Consider the following 17,519-nt stretch of genomic DNA (forward strand, 5'->3'; position numbering starts at 1 on the left):
GCACATGTGCCAATTGTACATAAAGCATTTTCTCATAAATGAATGGACACAATCTCCCTTTGTGCTATGAGAGTTCTTACTTTTGTCTTGAGAGTGAGAGAGAGTACTCTAGCACATGTGCCTTATCTATACTTGTATGCTTGTATGCTTGTATGCTTGTATGGAGGAGTGAGAGAGAGTGAGAGAGAGTACTCTAGCACATGTGCCTTATCTATACTTGTATGCTTGTGTGGAGGAGTGAGAGAGAGTGATTGCCTTGTGTGGTGGTGTGAGCGACTCTATGCTTGTGTGGAGGAGTGAGAGAGAGTGATTGCCTTGTGTGGTGGTGTGAGCGACTCTATGGTGATAGTGTGGAGGTGAATCTTGGAGGAGGATTGGAGCTTCTCAAAAGTGAGCTTGGAGACCTCAAGGGACACGAGCTTGAAGCATTGGTAAGTGCCCTACGAAAGTTGTGTTCTATTGCTTCTTCCAAAGGTGAATGCATAGAGTTCCATCTTGGAGGTGTAGTAGGCCATAACACTAATGGATCATTTCTTCATTGTCACTTAAAATGTTTAAGTCATCTACATACAAGACAACCAAAACAATCTTATCATGCCTTTTTAGAACATACAAGTTAGCATCAGCAGAAGCACTTCTTATAAACCCAATCTTTTTGAAAAATTATTCTATCCTATGATACCATGTCCTTGGGGCCTGTTTCAGCCCGTACAATGCCTTCTTCAGCCTGCAAACTTTGTTTCTAATCCGGGCATGTGAGAACCTGGTGGTTGAGCTACATATACCTCCTCCTTGAGATGGCTATTCAAAAATGCTGATTTAACATCCATGTGAAATACTGACCACTTTTTGTGAGCAGCCAAGGCAAGTACCACCCTGATAGTTGTCATATGAGCTATGGGAGAAAATGTTTCATCAAAGTCGAAACCCTCTCCTTGTGCAAATCCCTGTGCAACCAACTTAGCTTTGTATTTTTCAAGTGAGCCATCAGCCTTACACTTAGCATTCCAAACCCATTTGGTACTAATTACCTTTCTGTTTGTTGGTATCGGTCAACTATCTCCCAAGTGTTGTTCTTTATGATACTGTCATACTCAGATTGCATCGCGGCTTTCCACTTTAGATTTGCTAAGGCTTCATCCAAGGTGGCTAGCTCCTTCACTGTTCCCACCATCTCAGCCACCATCAAGGCCATATTGACAATGAGATTAGATTCTCTTCTCTACTCTTCTATTCTCCTTGATCTGCATGGTCCACCTACTAAAGATTCTGGCTTCTCAGGTACTGGATTAAGCTCATCAAAGGGCTATTGTGTCCACTTTGGAAGTGGCTTTCCTTGTGGTGCAACAACAGGTTGTTGTAATGTGTGAGATTCTTCATCCTACGAAAACTCCTCCTCCTTAAGAGGAAATCTAACTGGTGGGTTGGACTCATGGTGGATTATTTCTCCAACTGATGATAGAATCCTTCCTCCATTGAGTGTGGCTGTTTTGCAAATACCACATCTCGACTGGCCACAATCTTCTTTGCCTCTATGTACCATAGAGCCGATATGCCTTCAACTCTTGAATATATCCAAGAAAGATACACTTCTTGCTTTTGGCATCTAGCTTGGTCCCGGATGCATCTGGAATATGCACATAACATTCACAAACTAAAATGAGAAACTGAAGGTTTCTTACCAGAGTAGGCCTCTTGAGGTGTAACATCCTTGAGTGCCTTTGTGTAGCTCCGATTGAGGACATAAAGTGCTATGTTGACTACTTCAGCCCAAAATGTATTGGACAAGCCCTTTTCCTTCAACATGCATCGAGCCATCTCCATGACAATTTGATTGTGCAGCATTCTACAACACCATTTTGCTGAGGTCTGTGAGCAGTGGTGAGTTGGCGCTTGATGCCATTCTCCTTGCAATAGGGTGTCAAATTCCGTTTTGAAAGGAATTCTCCTCCTCAATCTATACAAAACTTCTTCACCTTCTTTCCTGTCTCATTTTCCACAAGCTTATGCCACTGTTTGAGCTTGCCAAAAGCTTCAGCCTTATCTCAAAGGAAATAAACCCATATCTTCCTACTATAATCATCGACTAACAGCATAAAGTAAGAAGATCCCCCTAATGCACTAGTAGACATTTTACCACAAAGATCAATATGTTTCAGCTCAAGAGGAGTCTTTGCCCGATTGCTACTTTCCTATGGAAATGTATTGCATTGTTGCTTGCCCATCATACAAGCTTCACATGGTTCCTACAATTCTGAAAATGCAGGAAAATTAGCTACATACCTTTCTTCTACATCTCCTTTAGCACTGCAAATCCAATGTGACTAAATCGCTCCAAAGCTTGCTTGTGCTCTTTTATCTGCAAACACTGTAAGGGCACTCAGCTCATAGAGATTGTTGCACCTTACTCCTTTGCCGACTACCTTGCCAAACAACATTTAGAATTTCTGCTTCATTTTTCTTGAAGCGTACTTCAAGCCCATGATCTATCATCACATCAACTCATAATATATTTCTCTTTATTTGGGATACATAGAGCACATCTGACAGCTTCTTCTCTTCACCTGTAGCTACCACAAAAGATATGGTTCCAAACCCTTCAGCTGGAAATTTAGCATTATTCCCAACAACAACATTGATAGGTTCCTATAGAGGGTTCCAGGAACTATACCAACCCGTCATGTGTCGAGATGATGCTTCACTATCCAAAATACATGAATCATCAACAATTGGAGCCTGAGCAGATGAACATACCTCTTCAATGGAAACCCAAAGTTCAAGCTTGGTCTCGACATTGTTGACTAACTCCTTTCCCTTCCATGAAGACTTCAAGGTGCCGTTCTTCTCGTCGTCAGCCTAGTTCTTTCTAGTCTTTGATAGTGTGACCCTTCTTGTCATAGTAATAGTAGCTCCCTTGAAACTTCTTCTTTGGCTTCTTCTTCTTCTCATCAAAAGATGTCGCACCTTTGTCTTTAGCATTGGCCAAAAATACAACATCACCATTGCGCGTCTTCAGCCGCCGCATCTCCTCCTCAAGTAATATAGCACTGAATTCTTCAAATGATAAAGGTGGTACTTTAACCTAAGTGTTTAGTGATGTAGCGAAGCCATCATACTTCTGTGGAAGAATTCGGATGCACCTCCGAGAGCCAACTCCTCATCATCACTAGTGTGTGTAATCCCTCACACCAAATACATCTGTAGCATTCTGTGCCATGTCAACAAAATATATCTGCAAGCAAACCAAGCACCAATGTGCACTGCCAGGCAACCAAATGTCCTGTGCAAATGTATGCCTGCAAACCAAAGCAAGTGTAAACCTACGCACCAAATTGTTCAATTACACACAATGTGTATACATACGCGACAAATCGCAACTGTAATGCCCAATTACATGCTCCAATCAGAAAATCCCCAATTTTTATGCACTCTAATCGCTTCAATGTGCATCTAATTGGCCAATTTCCACAAAAGCCCCAAATTTCTGCAAGTGAAAGAGGTTCAATTTGCTGATTTTGACCTCAATTTCGAAAACCCCCAAATTTCTGCAAGTGAGAGGTTCAATTTGCTGATTTTGACCTCAATTTCGAAAACCCCCAAATTGTAGGCAAAGCAAAATGCCCAATTTTTTTAATTTGTCCTGAAATTGAGAAATCCCCAAATTGCACCTGCAATTTTCCTTTCAATCTGACTTGCACAGAAGTGTCTGCAAAATCTACATATGACCTGCAGTGGAATGGCTGCAAATTTTGTATTTGTGTTTGACCAAAAATTTGTACAGAAAATACCTTTGGCAGCACTTGTGAGGAAGCAGGTGCTTGGCGGTGAGCAGACAGTCGAGTAGAGGGAGCCAGCAACTAGAGACTCAACGATAAGGAACACACAGAGCTGCAGATGTCGAGGAGGTCTGCAGATGTCGAGGAGGTCTGCAGGGCAGCGGAGGGCTATCGGCAGGCCAAGCTGGAGCTGGGGAGCGCACTGAGATGCAGACGAGGCCCAGGTGAATGCATTGACGGGCAGGCACTGTGGCGCAAGAGGCAGGCGGTGAGCACACGCGCGCGTACATCAACGGGCCAGTAGTGAGGTGCAGTCTTTGACGCTTGAGTGCAGGGTCGGCAATCGGGCAGGCGGAGTCGGAGGCTCGTGCGGAAGACCGAGCGCTGGAGGTGACAACAGTTACCTGGCACGAGTCGTTGCGTGGAGCGGAGAAGCGACGCCGAACGGGTCAACGGCTCCCCACTAGTGCCGCCCGTTTCTGGTGGCTGGACGGAGGAGCACCGACGGAAGCAAGTAGTCCAGCGCGTGACAGACGGAACGGTGGTTTTTGACGGAATTTCGACGATGGAATTCCACAGTCAGCAGTAGTTTTTTCAGGGGCAGAAATCCACAGGCAGCTCCCAACTCTGATACCAAATGTTGGGTGTTGGACTCACACACTCACACACACAAACCTGCACATTAGGGTTAGGTGCAGGGTAGAGAAGCTCACACACAGAAATGAGAGAGAGAGAGAGAGAGAGAGAGAGAGAGAGAGAGAGAGAGAGAGAGAGAGAGAGAGAGAGAGAGAGAGAGAGCCAAAAGTGTGGTATCCACAAAATGCAAGTCAACCCTTGCATGTGTGCCACATCTATATAATATAGAAGTACAAAATTTTATACGTTAGAGTGTCCTTTCACACTTGATGTCCAAGGGGAAAACCCGCATGGGAAAAAGTGCCCTTGGTTAAGCCCTGTTCACACATAGCACTACCATAAGTGAGCATATGCCTACACACTCGTGGCATAACAACCATAATCTCACCAACCATGCTAGTGGCATAAGTGTAAAAGCCATCACCTACGCAGTGTTCATAGCACTACACTTAAACTTGATATCTCAAGTATCGAATTGATCCAACACTTTGTAGCACAACTTTTTCTAGCTACACAGTTTAAGCATAGAGAATGCCCAACAGATTCCTATCCTACAAGAAAAAATCAAACTAAGGAAAACCCAAATACATGAGACTTTAAAATCTAAAGAGGCATTACTAGCAACAATTCAGAAGCCTAGTTGATGCAACAGCAACAAAGCTAGGCAAACTCACCACTTAGACCATGTCAATCCTAACAAAAAAAAAAAGACAAGGCAATTGAAACTTATAGAAAGAGAAAGAGTTTGCCCTCCTTCAGGCTTTGCAAGAGCAATAGGTCAGCGGCTTGAGGCCAACCACTGCTGGAATGCAAAGCCTACATGTAGCAAAAATCAATAAGAGGGATGCTATTATTAAAGGTATGTAATATTTGGCCAAGGAGAGTGTCCAAGAGCTTGCAAGCATGGATACAGTCGAGTCAGCCCACCGAGTTAGCCAGGGGCCAATGTTGAAAGGATCAATTAATCCTTGAGGTGACAGTGCATTTTCTAATCCTGCAACACCAGATCTCCACCCAATTCCCTTGCATAGAGTGTGAGCTCCCCTTCTTCTCTACTCTTAATTGCTTGTGCTCTATTGAATCTTGCTTGCTTAATGGATAGGTTTCTTGTACGTTTTCCTCTTGCATTATCTTCTTCTTCTTCTCTCACTTTTTGTGAGAGAGAACCATCACAAAATCTCTCTCTTTTCACCTCCATCTAGGTATAGAAAGATCTTCCTTCACCCAATTAGTAAAGGAACATTTCACTATGACTATGAAGTGAGGACGCGATGGACGAGCTAGCGCACCCACATCACGAATTTGTAATCTTGCGGCTCTAAGGTAAGTCCCAAGAATGATGCATGATTCAAAACAAGGCCAAGGTAAGCTCTTAACTTCTTGAACACCCACACCTTGTCAACAAGGAGCCCGCTTCTTCACTGTGGAACCAAGTTTCAATTCCTTTTCATTCGGACAAGAATCAAGGAATAAAAGGAAGGGCAAAGAGCCAATGACAAGGACAAGAGCAATCACATGATGTATCCTTAGCCAACGTAATCACATGATGTGTCCTTAGTCATCTCACAAGCCTATAGCCTCAAAACCAAGCCTACATCATAAGATAAGTGCCATTGGAAACCACACAGCCCAAGCCCCATGGGGCAAGAAACACCAAACCCTGAGACACAAGTTTTTGCACAACTATTCCCCTACATTTCATTGCCAAAATGAGAATATTATGAAGACATGTTACATGCTTAGTATGGCATTGAAAGGGATTTGCCTCTAGGAGCATAGCACCAAAAGGCTTAGAATTGGGCAAAACTAAACCAATCCACATCTCAAGGGATGATAACCAAATTTGATGAAACTAGAGATCCCATTTAGTACTATCTAGAAAAGTTTGATCACATCAAGTTTTCAAAGCCATGAAAAGGACTAATGATCCCATTTAGTACTATCTAGAAAAGTTTTATCACATCAAGTTTACAAAGCCATAGAAAGGATTGACGATCCCTTCAAGATCTACTCATTTGGACTTTGCCTTGAAGACAAAGCAAGCCAATGGTTTTAGAGCGCTAAACCCTCTTGAAAAGGCCAGTTATGAGGTCTTGAAACATTTACAACCTCAAGGATACTATCCTAGAGCCAATCATAGAACCTGTAAATAAGGGAGCCTCAAAGTGTGCCAAAGGCCTTGACCAAACCCATAACCATTCTCAAAAGAGGCCTTACCTTAAGTAGAGCCTCTGACTCTGAAAACAATTTAACAAGGCTCTACATTGCTAAATGTATTGAGGGAGGATTGTGGTGGGAGGCAAAGTTGGCCTTCCAAGGCGATCATAACATTTTCTTGAAGGTCATTGGCAATGACTGCATTTTTTCTCCTTCAGAGGCACCACCACCTCCTAGGGAAGGATCATTCCACAAAAATCAATGCACATCCCCCCTTACACATTGGCAAGGCCAAGCCTATCTCTAAGTGAGTACAAATAGAGTGAGTAAATATTTCTTGTGGGGCATAGCAAGCCTTGCCTTCTTGTCCTTGGAAGTCCTAGTGTTGATATATTCTCTTTTGCAAGGAAATTCTCGACTTTAGAGAGACTTATCTGACTGGATGAATGGGAATCTAAGAGCCCACATAGTGGAAAACTAAACTTGAAGAGGAGAAGGATGAGCCATGCCCCACATTGAGCATTCTCCCTCCATTACCAAATTCATGCGGCATTGAGCACTCTCTGTGTATTTACCAAAGGACAACCAAAAGTTCAGGAGGAGGATGACACGTGCCACATTGAGCACTCTCCCTTCATTACCAAATTCATGCCACATTAAGGATTCTCCTTGTATTTACCAAAACCAAAGGACAACCAAAAGTTCCCATGACAAGCTAGGGACACTACTAAAGCAACAAAAAATGAGCTTCGTGCTATCACTTGTGTTACATGTCGTGTACAAAGGAATAACTATCTCCACAATCAATCTTGATTAATAGTGTTGGTGTGTCAACATAATTACCAAGGATTGTTGGGAGGCCTAGGGAAGCCCACCCTCTCATTTTTTGCAACACTCTACTAAGCCTATCCCTAACACCTTGGATTCTTAACATGGTATCAGAGCCATGCTAGGTTCTGAGGATTTGGTAGACAGTTTAGCGTAGATTTGCACATTGATTTGTTTGATAAGGGTTTTATGCATTTTCTTCTTTGACATTGTTTGTGAGATCACCTTGTTCAATGGACAGATTGGAGGTTTCTTAAAGCTACCCATGGAGTAAGCAAATCAAGATTTTAGCAATATGAAGATTTTTGAGGACTACATGTGATTCCCATTGTTCTTTGTATGCAAGGCAAATAACAATTTTAGAGGTGCAAATATGGTTCTTGTCCTTCTTTATTGATTGAGGAAGATGTTGGGTTCCGAAAGCTGGCCTATGTGTGAGCACCCCAAAGGAAAGTTAGTGTTAGTTAAGTTGCTCATAACTGGATGGGCAAGCATAGCATGAGCTAAAGAGAGCTTGTGTATTAAGCACCTTCTCGTTTCTAAAGAGAAGCACCCTAGTTGCATGTCAAGAAGAGGAACATGCAAGTTGAAGCTATATGATGAGCTTTGGTTGATGCAAGAACATTGGAGAGGCAAACAACTTGACAGGCCCATATTGAAATATGCCAAGAATAGTGCAAGCAGAGAAGCCATTGTTGGAGAAAGATGTCAAAGCAGAGAAGTGCAATGAAAGCTCACCACAAGGAAATGAGGCGGTGATCTCGACCAAAATAAGAGGTGGTGGTCGGTGTCGACCTCAACTATAGCCTCCAGTAGCTCAAGCCACCCTTTGTACTTTGCCCAGCAAGCCCAAGACAGGACCTATGAGACTGCCCAGCAATCTAAGAAGAATGTCGATGAAAATGTGCAGAAGCCCAAGGAGATGACAATGAAAACAACAGAGACTCTCTCAATGGAACACAAGCGATTGCACAAGGAGTTGGGAGGCGGCAGGCCATCGCTAGCAAAGAAGGTTCCAAGGCTGAGAGTGATTGTTGCAACTCGTGAGAGGTGAGAACATGGCACAATAGCTGTGCCTTAATGAGGTCCTGACAAAAGCACAGGTGCCTACCATGGGAGGCCTTTTCGTCCTCTAGGCAATTCTCCACCCCATGATGACACTAAGTGTTGGTATACCTAGGCTTTCTATGAATACATTACCACCTTTCTAATACATAAATTACAAGCGACCATATTGACCAAATAGGAATGATACATACTTCGACAATTCTTGTAAATGTAGACACTGTAAATGAACCTTCTTTAAAAATGGTCCTCTATACAAACACGTGATATTATACATTCTTTTTCACTAAAACCCATGAATTGACCACTCAATGTTTACAAAGGAACCACCCATGAACTTCAACTATCATCTAACTTATACGGAAGTCACCAATCAATAGAGGTTCGTTATATGCCTCATTTACTTGCATTGCAATTCGCAATGACAACCCATCTGCTCATGGCCACAACATATGCTCTCCTTTTTCATATCTATGGTCCAACGTCCCCTTGGATTCAATGATAAGTATATGTTGTTTGTTGCACCCATTGCATAACCAATCTTGCTTACTCTCCAAGATCACTTCAAGCATTTGCTATTAGGTCCATCATTGTAGCTCTGAAAGCCATCTCAGTGCATATCATGCTCAGCAGGCCTCAACAATAATGTTGCATGCATTCATACTTAACTTCAATGCCACTGCAGGTTGCAAGTCAATGTCGCACTAGACACGCTTTCCAATTAAAAAACAGCCAAACACATGCAAGTGTTGCCGCCACATACCATGTGTGAAAGTGGTGCAAACGTAATGGAATGTCTCCTTACTCGGAGTGGCTCAGCAGGCCTCGACAACAATGTTGCATGCACTCATTCTTAACTTCAATGCCACTGCAGTTAGCAAGTCAATGTCATGCTAGACATGCTTTCCAATTAAAAAACAGCCAAACACATGCAAGTGTTGCGATGCCACATACCGTGTGTGAAAGTGGTGCAAATGTAATGGACTGTCTCCTTACTCAAAGTGTCAGCATTTTCAAAATGTGGCCTCTTCAACAATTTGTATTGTTTCTATGCAATGAGACACTAGAGCACCTTGCTCTCCCTCTACAAAATCAAACACCTTTTGTGAAGTGTTCGTTTGATAAACTGATGCAAAACACACTAGTTTAAGCTACAACCTCACTCTCAAACTGGCTAGATTAGGACTGCTCCGACATCAAGGCTGTTTTTATGGCATCACCCCTCAAGGAAATGAGAAATACACAGAAAAAGCTGATAAGAAACTTGGCAATACAAGGTGTAATAGATTACGAAGCAGCAGCAAGTTTGATGGGAGTGAATGACTGCCTTCTGTATCCCCCCTGATCAAGCTGGTACACCAACAAGGACACGGGTTCTAATGTAGTTCGAGGGGACCTTGAGGTGAGATCAAGCCTTATACAAGCATAATTACAAGGATTTATCCTCATAATCTCATTTGATTTATCTGGTAGCCAAGATCCATGTACATAAGATGCAGGTGCACCAAATGCTCACACCCGAAGGGTTTGAACCCACATTTCGACGATTATTAATTGAGTACAAGGCTATCAAGGAATCCTCTTTCAGGCCATACAGTCTCCTTCATAAAAACCTACAAAGCCAGAGTAGAACTCCTCGTTCTGAAAACTTGAGCAAGGACAATGTAGCTGGATGAACCTTGACAGGACACGGACTGACCGTCGTTGGGACAAAAATGTACCACCGTTCAAAAGCACACATCACAAACGATGACTTCAAATACTTTAAACTTTAAAGTGAGCTGCTTATGTGTACTGCCTAACAACATCACCGAACCCACATGCCATAGCACATCATAAGGCACTTTCAAGAGTAAATTAGACAAAAATTGATGGCTAAATGAGCTCATTGCATCAATCACTTAGTCTTGCATGAAGTACAAAAGATGTGATTGCTAAGTCAGCTATTATATCACTGCCTGCAGAGCTCTATCAAAGGCAGCCTCAGCAGCAGTTGTCCGTCTAACCAGCTCATGATCAGGGTGAGACATCTTCAGCTGACTGCAGAGAAAATAAAGATCCATGTTAAGGGCAGAAATATCACATTTAGCCTCTACTCAAGAGCATGGACAGCAAAGCCATGACAAGATGCCAACCTCAGATACCGATTAGCTGACTTGGACAGATGCAGACTACAAATGATTAGATTCGCTAACGTATCTGGATCCTTGGCATCCTGTTGACATGAAGCACACGAGGAGATCAGTTAGGCATTGCACTTGTTGAAAAGACTGACGCTGAAACAGCTGTGGCACCTTGTTTAGTGCTTCCAGCAAAGCTGTCTCAGCTTCATCAAACCGTCCCATTTGCATGCAGCACACAGCTTTCCCATTCAGAAGTAAAGCCGTTTGCACATATTTGTCACAGAAATCCTGAAAGATATAGTAAGCTTCTTGAACTTTCGCACCACCCTGCAGCAAACCAGCCAAATTTTTCCTTAATTATGTGGACCTGCCAGCATGCATGCACATGCACACACCAACAGAAAACTTGAGAGCATCAACTAAGCCTTTCACATGTTCCATGGCTGCTGAACCTGTACCAGAGATAAATTGAGCCAAGCGTTAGCAAGCTGAGTTAATGTATGATCCTCATCAATCTGTTGCATAGACTTCAATTGCTTCTCAGCATGATCATTCCTGAACATTTTCAGGTATATTTGCACATTCAGTGCACATCTGCAACAAACGTAAAGCCCCATTAGCAAGAAAAAACCATTGCAGAGACTGCCTTGTTTTCCGACGAATCCTAACCTCAGCTTTAACAACATTAACACCAACAAGACATGCGTCCATTTTTAGCAAGACAAATACCAAATTTGTGCTAAGGGTGACATCTCACTTCACACCATCTTTCATATTACAATGAGACTCATACATAAGGGCTTACAATTCCAGAGTTTGTCCACCATGTGTATACTTCAGAGCTTCATTGTAATCCTGCTCATGAACATAGATAGTTCCACCAACAAGTTGCAAAGTTGGGTTATTTGCCAGGGCTGGATCAGAAAGCCATTCTCTAAGATTCGATAATGTTTCTTCCTGGAGCATCCAATGTGCTAGCATTAGTAGATTATGGAATCTGCCAATTGATGCAAAGTACACATCCTATGATGCACATGAAAATGAATGCAAGGCAAGCTGTGTAGGATCTTGAAGGTCCTGACAGCCTCACTTGAGGTCATTCACTTCAAAACAAACATTCTATATCTCATAATAAAAGGCACTGTCAATTCAACGCAAGTCTACTAGCACCAAGTGCCCGCCACCTAAAGACAGCCATGAAAGGTAAGACACGAGGATAACAGGACTCTCAAGCAGTAGATTGTAGAACTAAGATATAGTATGTGACTTTTGCTGTAGTAAAAAGAGGAAGAGCAAACAAGCATGACAATCAAATATGAATCTGGTCTCTCTCGTTCCCTGCAAGGACTGTAGTAATGATGGGTATCTAGGCCAAATAAAACTGTTCTAAAAAGGCAAGCTTCACATAACAGTCAGGAACATCAAGAGAGAAGTCCTCTTTGAATCTCATGACATCCCCTGTGCAAAACATCCTGAAATTTGAACTAGGTCAACAAACAAAATTTGAACCAGGTCAACAAACAACCAATAATCACTTTACAGTTAGCACATTATTCTGTGAAGAATAGGCCTAGTCCATACCGCTGTCAGCAAGCATTGTTGATGATCAGGACACATAAGAGTCACTTTAGGCAAGAGGCCACCCAAATAACTTTGACACATTGTTCTGTGAAGTATAAGCCTAGTCCATACCACTGTCAGCAAACATTGTTGATGATCAGGACACATAAGAGTCACTTTAGGCAAGCGGGTGCTCAAATAACTTTGACGCTTGGCTGGACATGAGTTGTAGGAATAATCCTGTCTCAAGCGATCAAATGGAGAGGATAAATTGGACATTGAAGGGTATGCTTCGAGTTCATGTCTTTTCCACGTGCACAATTTTCATGCAAAAATGCGACACAAAGCTGAGTCCAGTTTTTGTGTATGGCTATCAACCAAGAGAACCGTGGACGATTGGACTACAAAAATAAAGGTAAAATTGATATTTGAACAAAAAGAGATTCTCCTAGCAAGAATCTGGGCACAGCTCAAGAAGGCTAAGTTTACATTCACCTTACAATCCGGATTGACTAAAAGTCAAAAAGAGTGAAATAATGTAAAGCTGAGTCCAGTTAACTTTGTGTATGGCTATCAACCTAGAGAAACCCAAGAACGCCTAGTTTACATTCACCTTACAATCCGGGTTGACACTAAGTTAAAAAGAGTGAAATAATGTTGGAGTGGAGACAAAGGTAGCGACACACACATGCAGCAAGTAAGCAGAGATACAAAGAAGCACCTCCTAAGGATGGACAAAGTGCCCGACCCATTATCAGCTACGTCCACACATCACTACTACAAGTCTCCCCCTATAGTGATGATGTGAACATACATTTTTTTGGGACTAGTGGGTATGAAATTCATGATTTTGGGAGTAGGTTTTTTGGTATTTTCAAAATTTGGCCAAGAAAAGGAGAGGAAGAGAGGAGGAAAGAAACAAGTTGGAAGGGAAGAGAGAGGTAAGAAGAAAAGAGAAGGAGGTGAGAGTTGGAAGACAAGAAAAGGAGAGAAAGAGGAGGAGGAAAGAGGAGGGAAGAGGAGGGGTGGACTGTGGAGGAGGAGAGAAAGAGGAAAAGGGGAGAGGAAGAGGAGGCGTGGAGGAGAAGAAGTGAAGGAGTGAAAAGGAGGAGTGGACGAGGAGAAGAGGCGGAGCAACGGGTTGCGGTCGAGAAGAAGTGTCAGATGCGTGAAGTGCAGCAAACAAGGACGGAAACGACGGCAAAAATTGCATTTGCAAAAAAAAAAACCTTTCGCCCTTTTTTTTTTTACCTCACTTTACATTTGGGCGAAACACCGTTTCGATAGGCAGGTTTCGTTTTGCTTCGAAACGTTTCGTGCCAAAAACGTTTCATGCTGTTTCGAGAGGGCAAAACGGGTTTTTATGTTACTATGCCTGCATCTAAACTTCCAAGGAGATCTGCTTCAGGGGTGATACCTGTTATACAGAGAAGCCAAATGCTGCCAAATCCCTCTGGCCAACGTCATATGTTTTATATGGTTGATCACCTGTGGTGTGCAATTAAGGAAGATGAAAGAACGAACACGGGTATTGACACGATCCAACAACTGTGCCTCAGCCTCCTTTTCTTTCCCGGTAGAGGGTAACAACTCCCCGTCCTCCAACTCCGACCGTGGAACACCAACAATAATGAAATCAGCAAGTCAAAAGACTCCAATACAAACTCCATCATTACCTTCCATATGCCGTAGTTGTTTCCTCCAACTGTCGATCCATCGAGAACGTGGGGAGTGTAAGGATCTTCACATGCTTCTCAGCCATCTCAAGCAAGTCTGCCATTGGGGGCGGTTACTTTGGTCTCGTGAAGGGAGGCTGGGTGGGAAAAAAGATGAAGAAGAGGCTGCAACTAATATGCAAGGTGGTTGTCCAACGGTGATGGCCGTCTTCTATCCAATCTCCAAGTCTCGAACAACCCAAGAGATCTCCAATGAGTACCAAAAAACCAACAGTCCCACAAGCTCTTCAAATCTCCCATAAGCTCCAAGGTCTTCAAGAAACAATCCCACAAGCTCTTCAATTGTCTCCAACCTTCAAGCCATTTGGGGCTCTGATACCGTGTCGGAATATGCAACGGATATGAGACAAACTACTAAGAGCACAACGTAGCAAGACACCAACATGAAGATGAGCAAACGCAAGAGAACCACCATTAGGAAAAACGTTGAACTATGTGAGGAAGTGAAAACGCAAAAGAGAGAGTGAAGCTGTGTTAATTATGCACTATATACAAGATCCGGTACAATACCCAATGGAAAGTGTGGGGGAGCAAGGCGCCCTTTTATATGGCCCCAGGCTGCTAGTCGGCCAGTCCAAAACAGGCCGACAATAACATATGTGCTCACGATCAGAAACAAAAGCCCACGACCAGCAAAAAGCAAGTCGACCAGGTATCCAGCAATCGGCCAAGGCTGCATAGTAGGTCGGGTATCAAACCAATAGTCAGCCAACAAAAGGAGACAGCCGATAGCCCTCCCACACCCAAAAAAATAAAAAAAAATACATGGAAGTGAGAAAAAAATGGAAAAACACCAAGATTGGGCGAGCACACCCACAACAGAGGGCCTGGTGTAATGTACAAACAAGAGATGACTGCTAACAGGAACATCTATTGGGCATTAACCAAACACATTTAACAATATTTTTGGCTTGAGAAGTGATGGCCGACCCCAAATATCGGGTGCCAAATGATCTCTCCACACCAAAGATAGCAAAGATAAGAGTTGGATCAGTAAGAGCAATCCCAATGTGCAAATCTTAGCAAGTCATATGTATTGGGGACAACAAATATTTTATGTTCATGTATGTAGTTTAACGCTATCAAGAGTTGAGATTCAAGTCTAGACCCCAATTCAACATTGTTGTATTCAAGTTTTGCATTATATACATTAAATTAGATCTATATTACCTTCTCTATGTGTAATCTGCACTTTAAGTGACTAGTGATAGCGTGACCGCACACAAGAGTATGTGGCAAAGATCTATAAATAAATCTACAAATTAGATCTATATTACCTTCTCTATGTGTAATCTGCACTTTAAGTGACTAGTGATAGCGTGACCGCACACAAGAGTATGTGGCAAAGATCTATAAATAAATCTACATTTTTCCATTATATGTATTCATTCATGTGACGTACAACAGATCAATGCATTCTTACTTCTCTCTTGTGTATTTGTTGCTGAATAATTAAGTCACGTGATTAGTCTTAATTAGCAACTTAAGAAGCGTTTTAATTTGTGTTAATCTAGCTCACTTCACCACGGGCAACCGTTATTAGTTTGTAACTTTGTATGTGCATTAGTTTGCGTGGGTCTTTCCATAGGGTTTTGTAGTGGGTCCATGCATTTGTTTGCATGTAGGAGTCTTGCATACAATTAGAGTTTAGGTCTAGGTAGTAGGCATTAAGAGCTACATTATTCTTCATGACAAACATAAGACTTCATAATAGAATGGTAATAGCAAGAGCATACTATCCAGGAGGAGCAATACCGTCAAGAACGCAAAGAAATGTTACAAAACATAGGAGCTAGAGAGGATCAAAGCAAGTGCACAACTTCATGATGAAAAATGCAATTAATTAAGAGCTAATTAAGAACCATTAATCAAGGCAATAAGCTTCACAAATCTCACAATAAAAAACTCACAATCAAATTGAGCAACATAATACTGTTTTACTAATGGGCGCCCTTCCTTCAAGTACGAACCAGGTGGACACATATTGTTTACCAAAAAGAAGAAGATTCCGACCTTGGTTTTGGGACTCAAGTTCTAACCACCATGGGCAGGGCAGATGGGTTAAAAAGCATTTGCTACCACTAGTTCAACAACACCTCAATTTAGTTCCCAGCCTTAACAATGTTCTTTTTTTTGGAACAGCTAGAAAGCCACATTGGTGTCAAGGTTGCAACTAGTAGAATGTAATATATTGTCTCCATACTTTCCATTGCACCACATTTAGCCATAGCATAATAACAATCTCTTCGCCTAGAGTTCTACTTCCTTGTTTTTATTTGAGATATTTTTTGGGCATGTCTAGTTGAACTAAAGTTCTACAATTTTAACGAGATCATTAGTAATTACCAGATTCCTGTACTGTTGCACACTCTTTTTTCATAGCTAGAAAACCCTAAAACTTTATACCTGCCAGAATAGACTAAAGCCAATATTTTTTACTCACTTTTCTATAGCTGTCTCCCAGATACAAAGCCAAAATCTTCACCGCCTGGAGAGAAGTAGGAGCAGAGTCGTTGATTTCATTGATAACCAGCTGCAAAGTTATGGACAATACATGGATTAAACTTAGGAAGGAGATGTCATCGAGTTGATGCTGCCATGATCTTCAGCAAAAATACATATTTACTCTTACATGTATTTGTCATATCTTAGTGCAATGTAGAGTAAGGGCATGGTTGATGGGGAGCAATCTAACCCTTGATGCCATCAAGCAAGAAATGTCAAACAGAAAGAACACCAGATCTACGGTGCTAAAGACAATTAATTGAAACTTCCCTAGATCTTTGGTAAATCATCTCTCTATGTGTGTCAGGGTATGCAGATCATCTCTCTCTCTCTCTCTCTCTCTCTCTCTCTCTCTCAGATCAGCGCCCCCTTTCCGTCTTTGTCTGTGTCCAATCAGATCCAACATGCAGATCCTCTCTCTCTCTCTCTCTCTCTCTCTCTCTCTCTCTCTCTCTCTCAATTTTGTGGGTGAACAGAAGCTTACCTGATAGCTGCCGAGGGCGATGTAGGATCGATATACGAGACAGTCGCGCTCTACAGCCTCTACCTCCGACAGACCGTCGATGGATGTGCTCTCGTTGATGGCGGCCTGGTAAGCTCCCAGGTAAAAGAGGTTCCGGATGGGGAAGAGAGCATCGGGCCCGCTCATCCTGCTCTCTCTGTTTGTGTCTCGATTCTGTGTAACGCTCCGAGTCGGAAGTGCTTATTAATGACAGTTAACGACGATAAAATTGTATGACATTTTATAGACTAAGGTATTATAAACTTTTGAAATGTGAAACAAGAAAACCAGTCCTAAACTTTCATTGCAATGGGAGACAAAGCCTAGCGGGGTAAGATGTTGAAGTCCTATGCATGAAGTGGTGGGTTCAAAACCTGCTGGCTATTAACGGTGGCATGAAAAAGCGCACACACACACACGAGGAATTTATATAGTGGTCATAGCAAGAAAAAAAACAAAACAAAGCACACATGACTATCACTTTGTGGGGGTACATGAGGTCCAGACCACACAACCACCTAAGTTTATTGAAAACCAAACCCGAAAGTGCAATGAAAACATGAGGTTCACATCCAATTACATTTTGACTCTCTACAAGTAGAGGCACAAGAATGTAATTGTCACAACCAAT

The 17,519-nt window shown here is 42.3% G+C and overlaps 1 protein-coding gene and 1 long non-coding RNA gene across 2 annotated transcripts; both read right to left on the reverse strand.

The window, feature by feature from the left end:
* Positions 1-10,104: 10,104 nt before the first annotated feature.
* Positions 10,105-17,123, reverse strand: LOC147617337 (coatomer subunit epsilon-1-like). The gene is made up of 7 exons (XM_086776979.1): positions 16,871-17,123; positions 16,325-16,414; positions 11,391-11,542; positions 11,044-11,179; positions 10,757-10,912; positions 10,598-10,677; positions 10,105-10,502 (listed from the first exon to the last, which is right to left on the reverse strand). The coding sequence occupies exons 1-7, from the start codon at positions 17,033-17,035 to the stop codon at positions 10,409-10,411; spliced, it is 873 nt and encodes a 290-aa protein (XP_086633105.1). The 5' UTR covers positions 17,036-17,123; the 3' UTR covers positions 10,105-10,408.
* On the reverse strand, positions 13,710-15,949 carry LOC147617338 (uncharacterized). Its single transcript, XR_015262409.1, has 2 exons — positions 15,159-15,949; positions 13,710-15,051 (listed from the first exon to the last, which is right to left on the reverse strand). It is a non-coding gene; the product is annotated as an uncharacterized LOC147617338 (long non-coding RNA).
* Positions 17,124-17,519: the final 396 nt, after the last annotated feature.

The sequence above is a fragment of the Cibotium barometz genome, chromosome 37, assembly GCF_041138505.1.
Source record: "Cibotium barometz isolate CiBa-2024 chromosome 37, ASM4113850v1, whole genome shotgun sequence".
Taxonomy (NCBI): domain Eukaryota; kingdom Viridiplantae; phylum Streptophyta; class Polypodiopsida; order Cyatheales; family Cibotiaceae; genus Cibotium; species Cibotium barometz.

Coding starts and splice junctions, on each gene's coding strand:
- LOC147617337 (XM_086776979.1), bottom strand. CDS start 17,035: ATGAGCGGGCCCGATGCTCTCTTCCCCATCCGGAACCTCTTTTACCTG. Junction 16,415..16,870: donor TCGCCCTCGGCAGCTATCAG/GTAAGCTTCTGT, acceptor ATAACTTTGCAG/CTGGTTATCAATGAAATCAA. Junction 11,180..11,390: donor GGTGGACAAACTCTGGAATT/GTAAGCCCTTAT, acceptor CGTTTGTTGCAG/ATGTGCACTGAATGTGCAAA.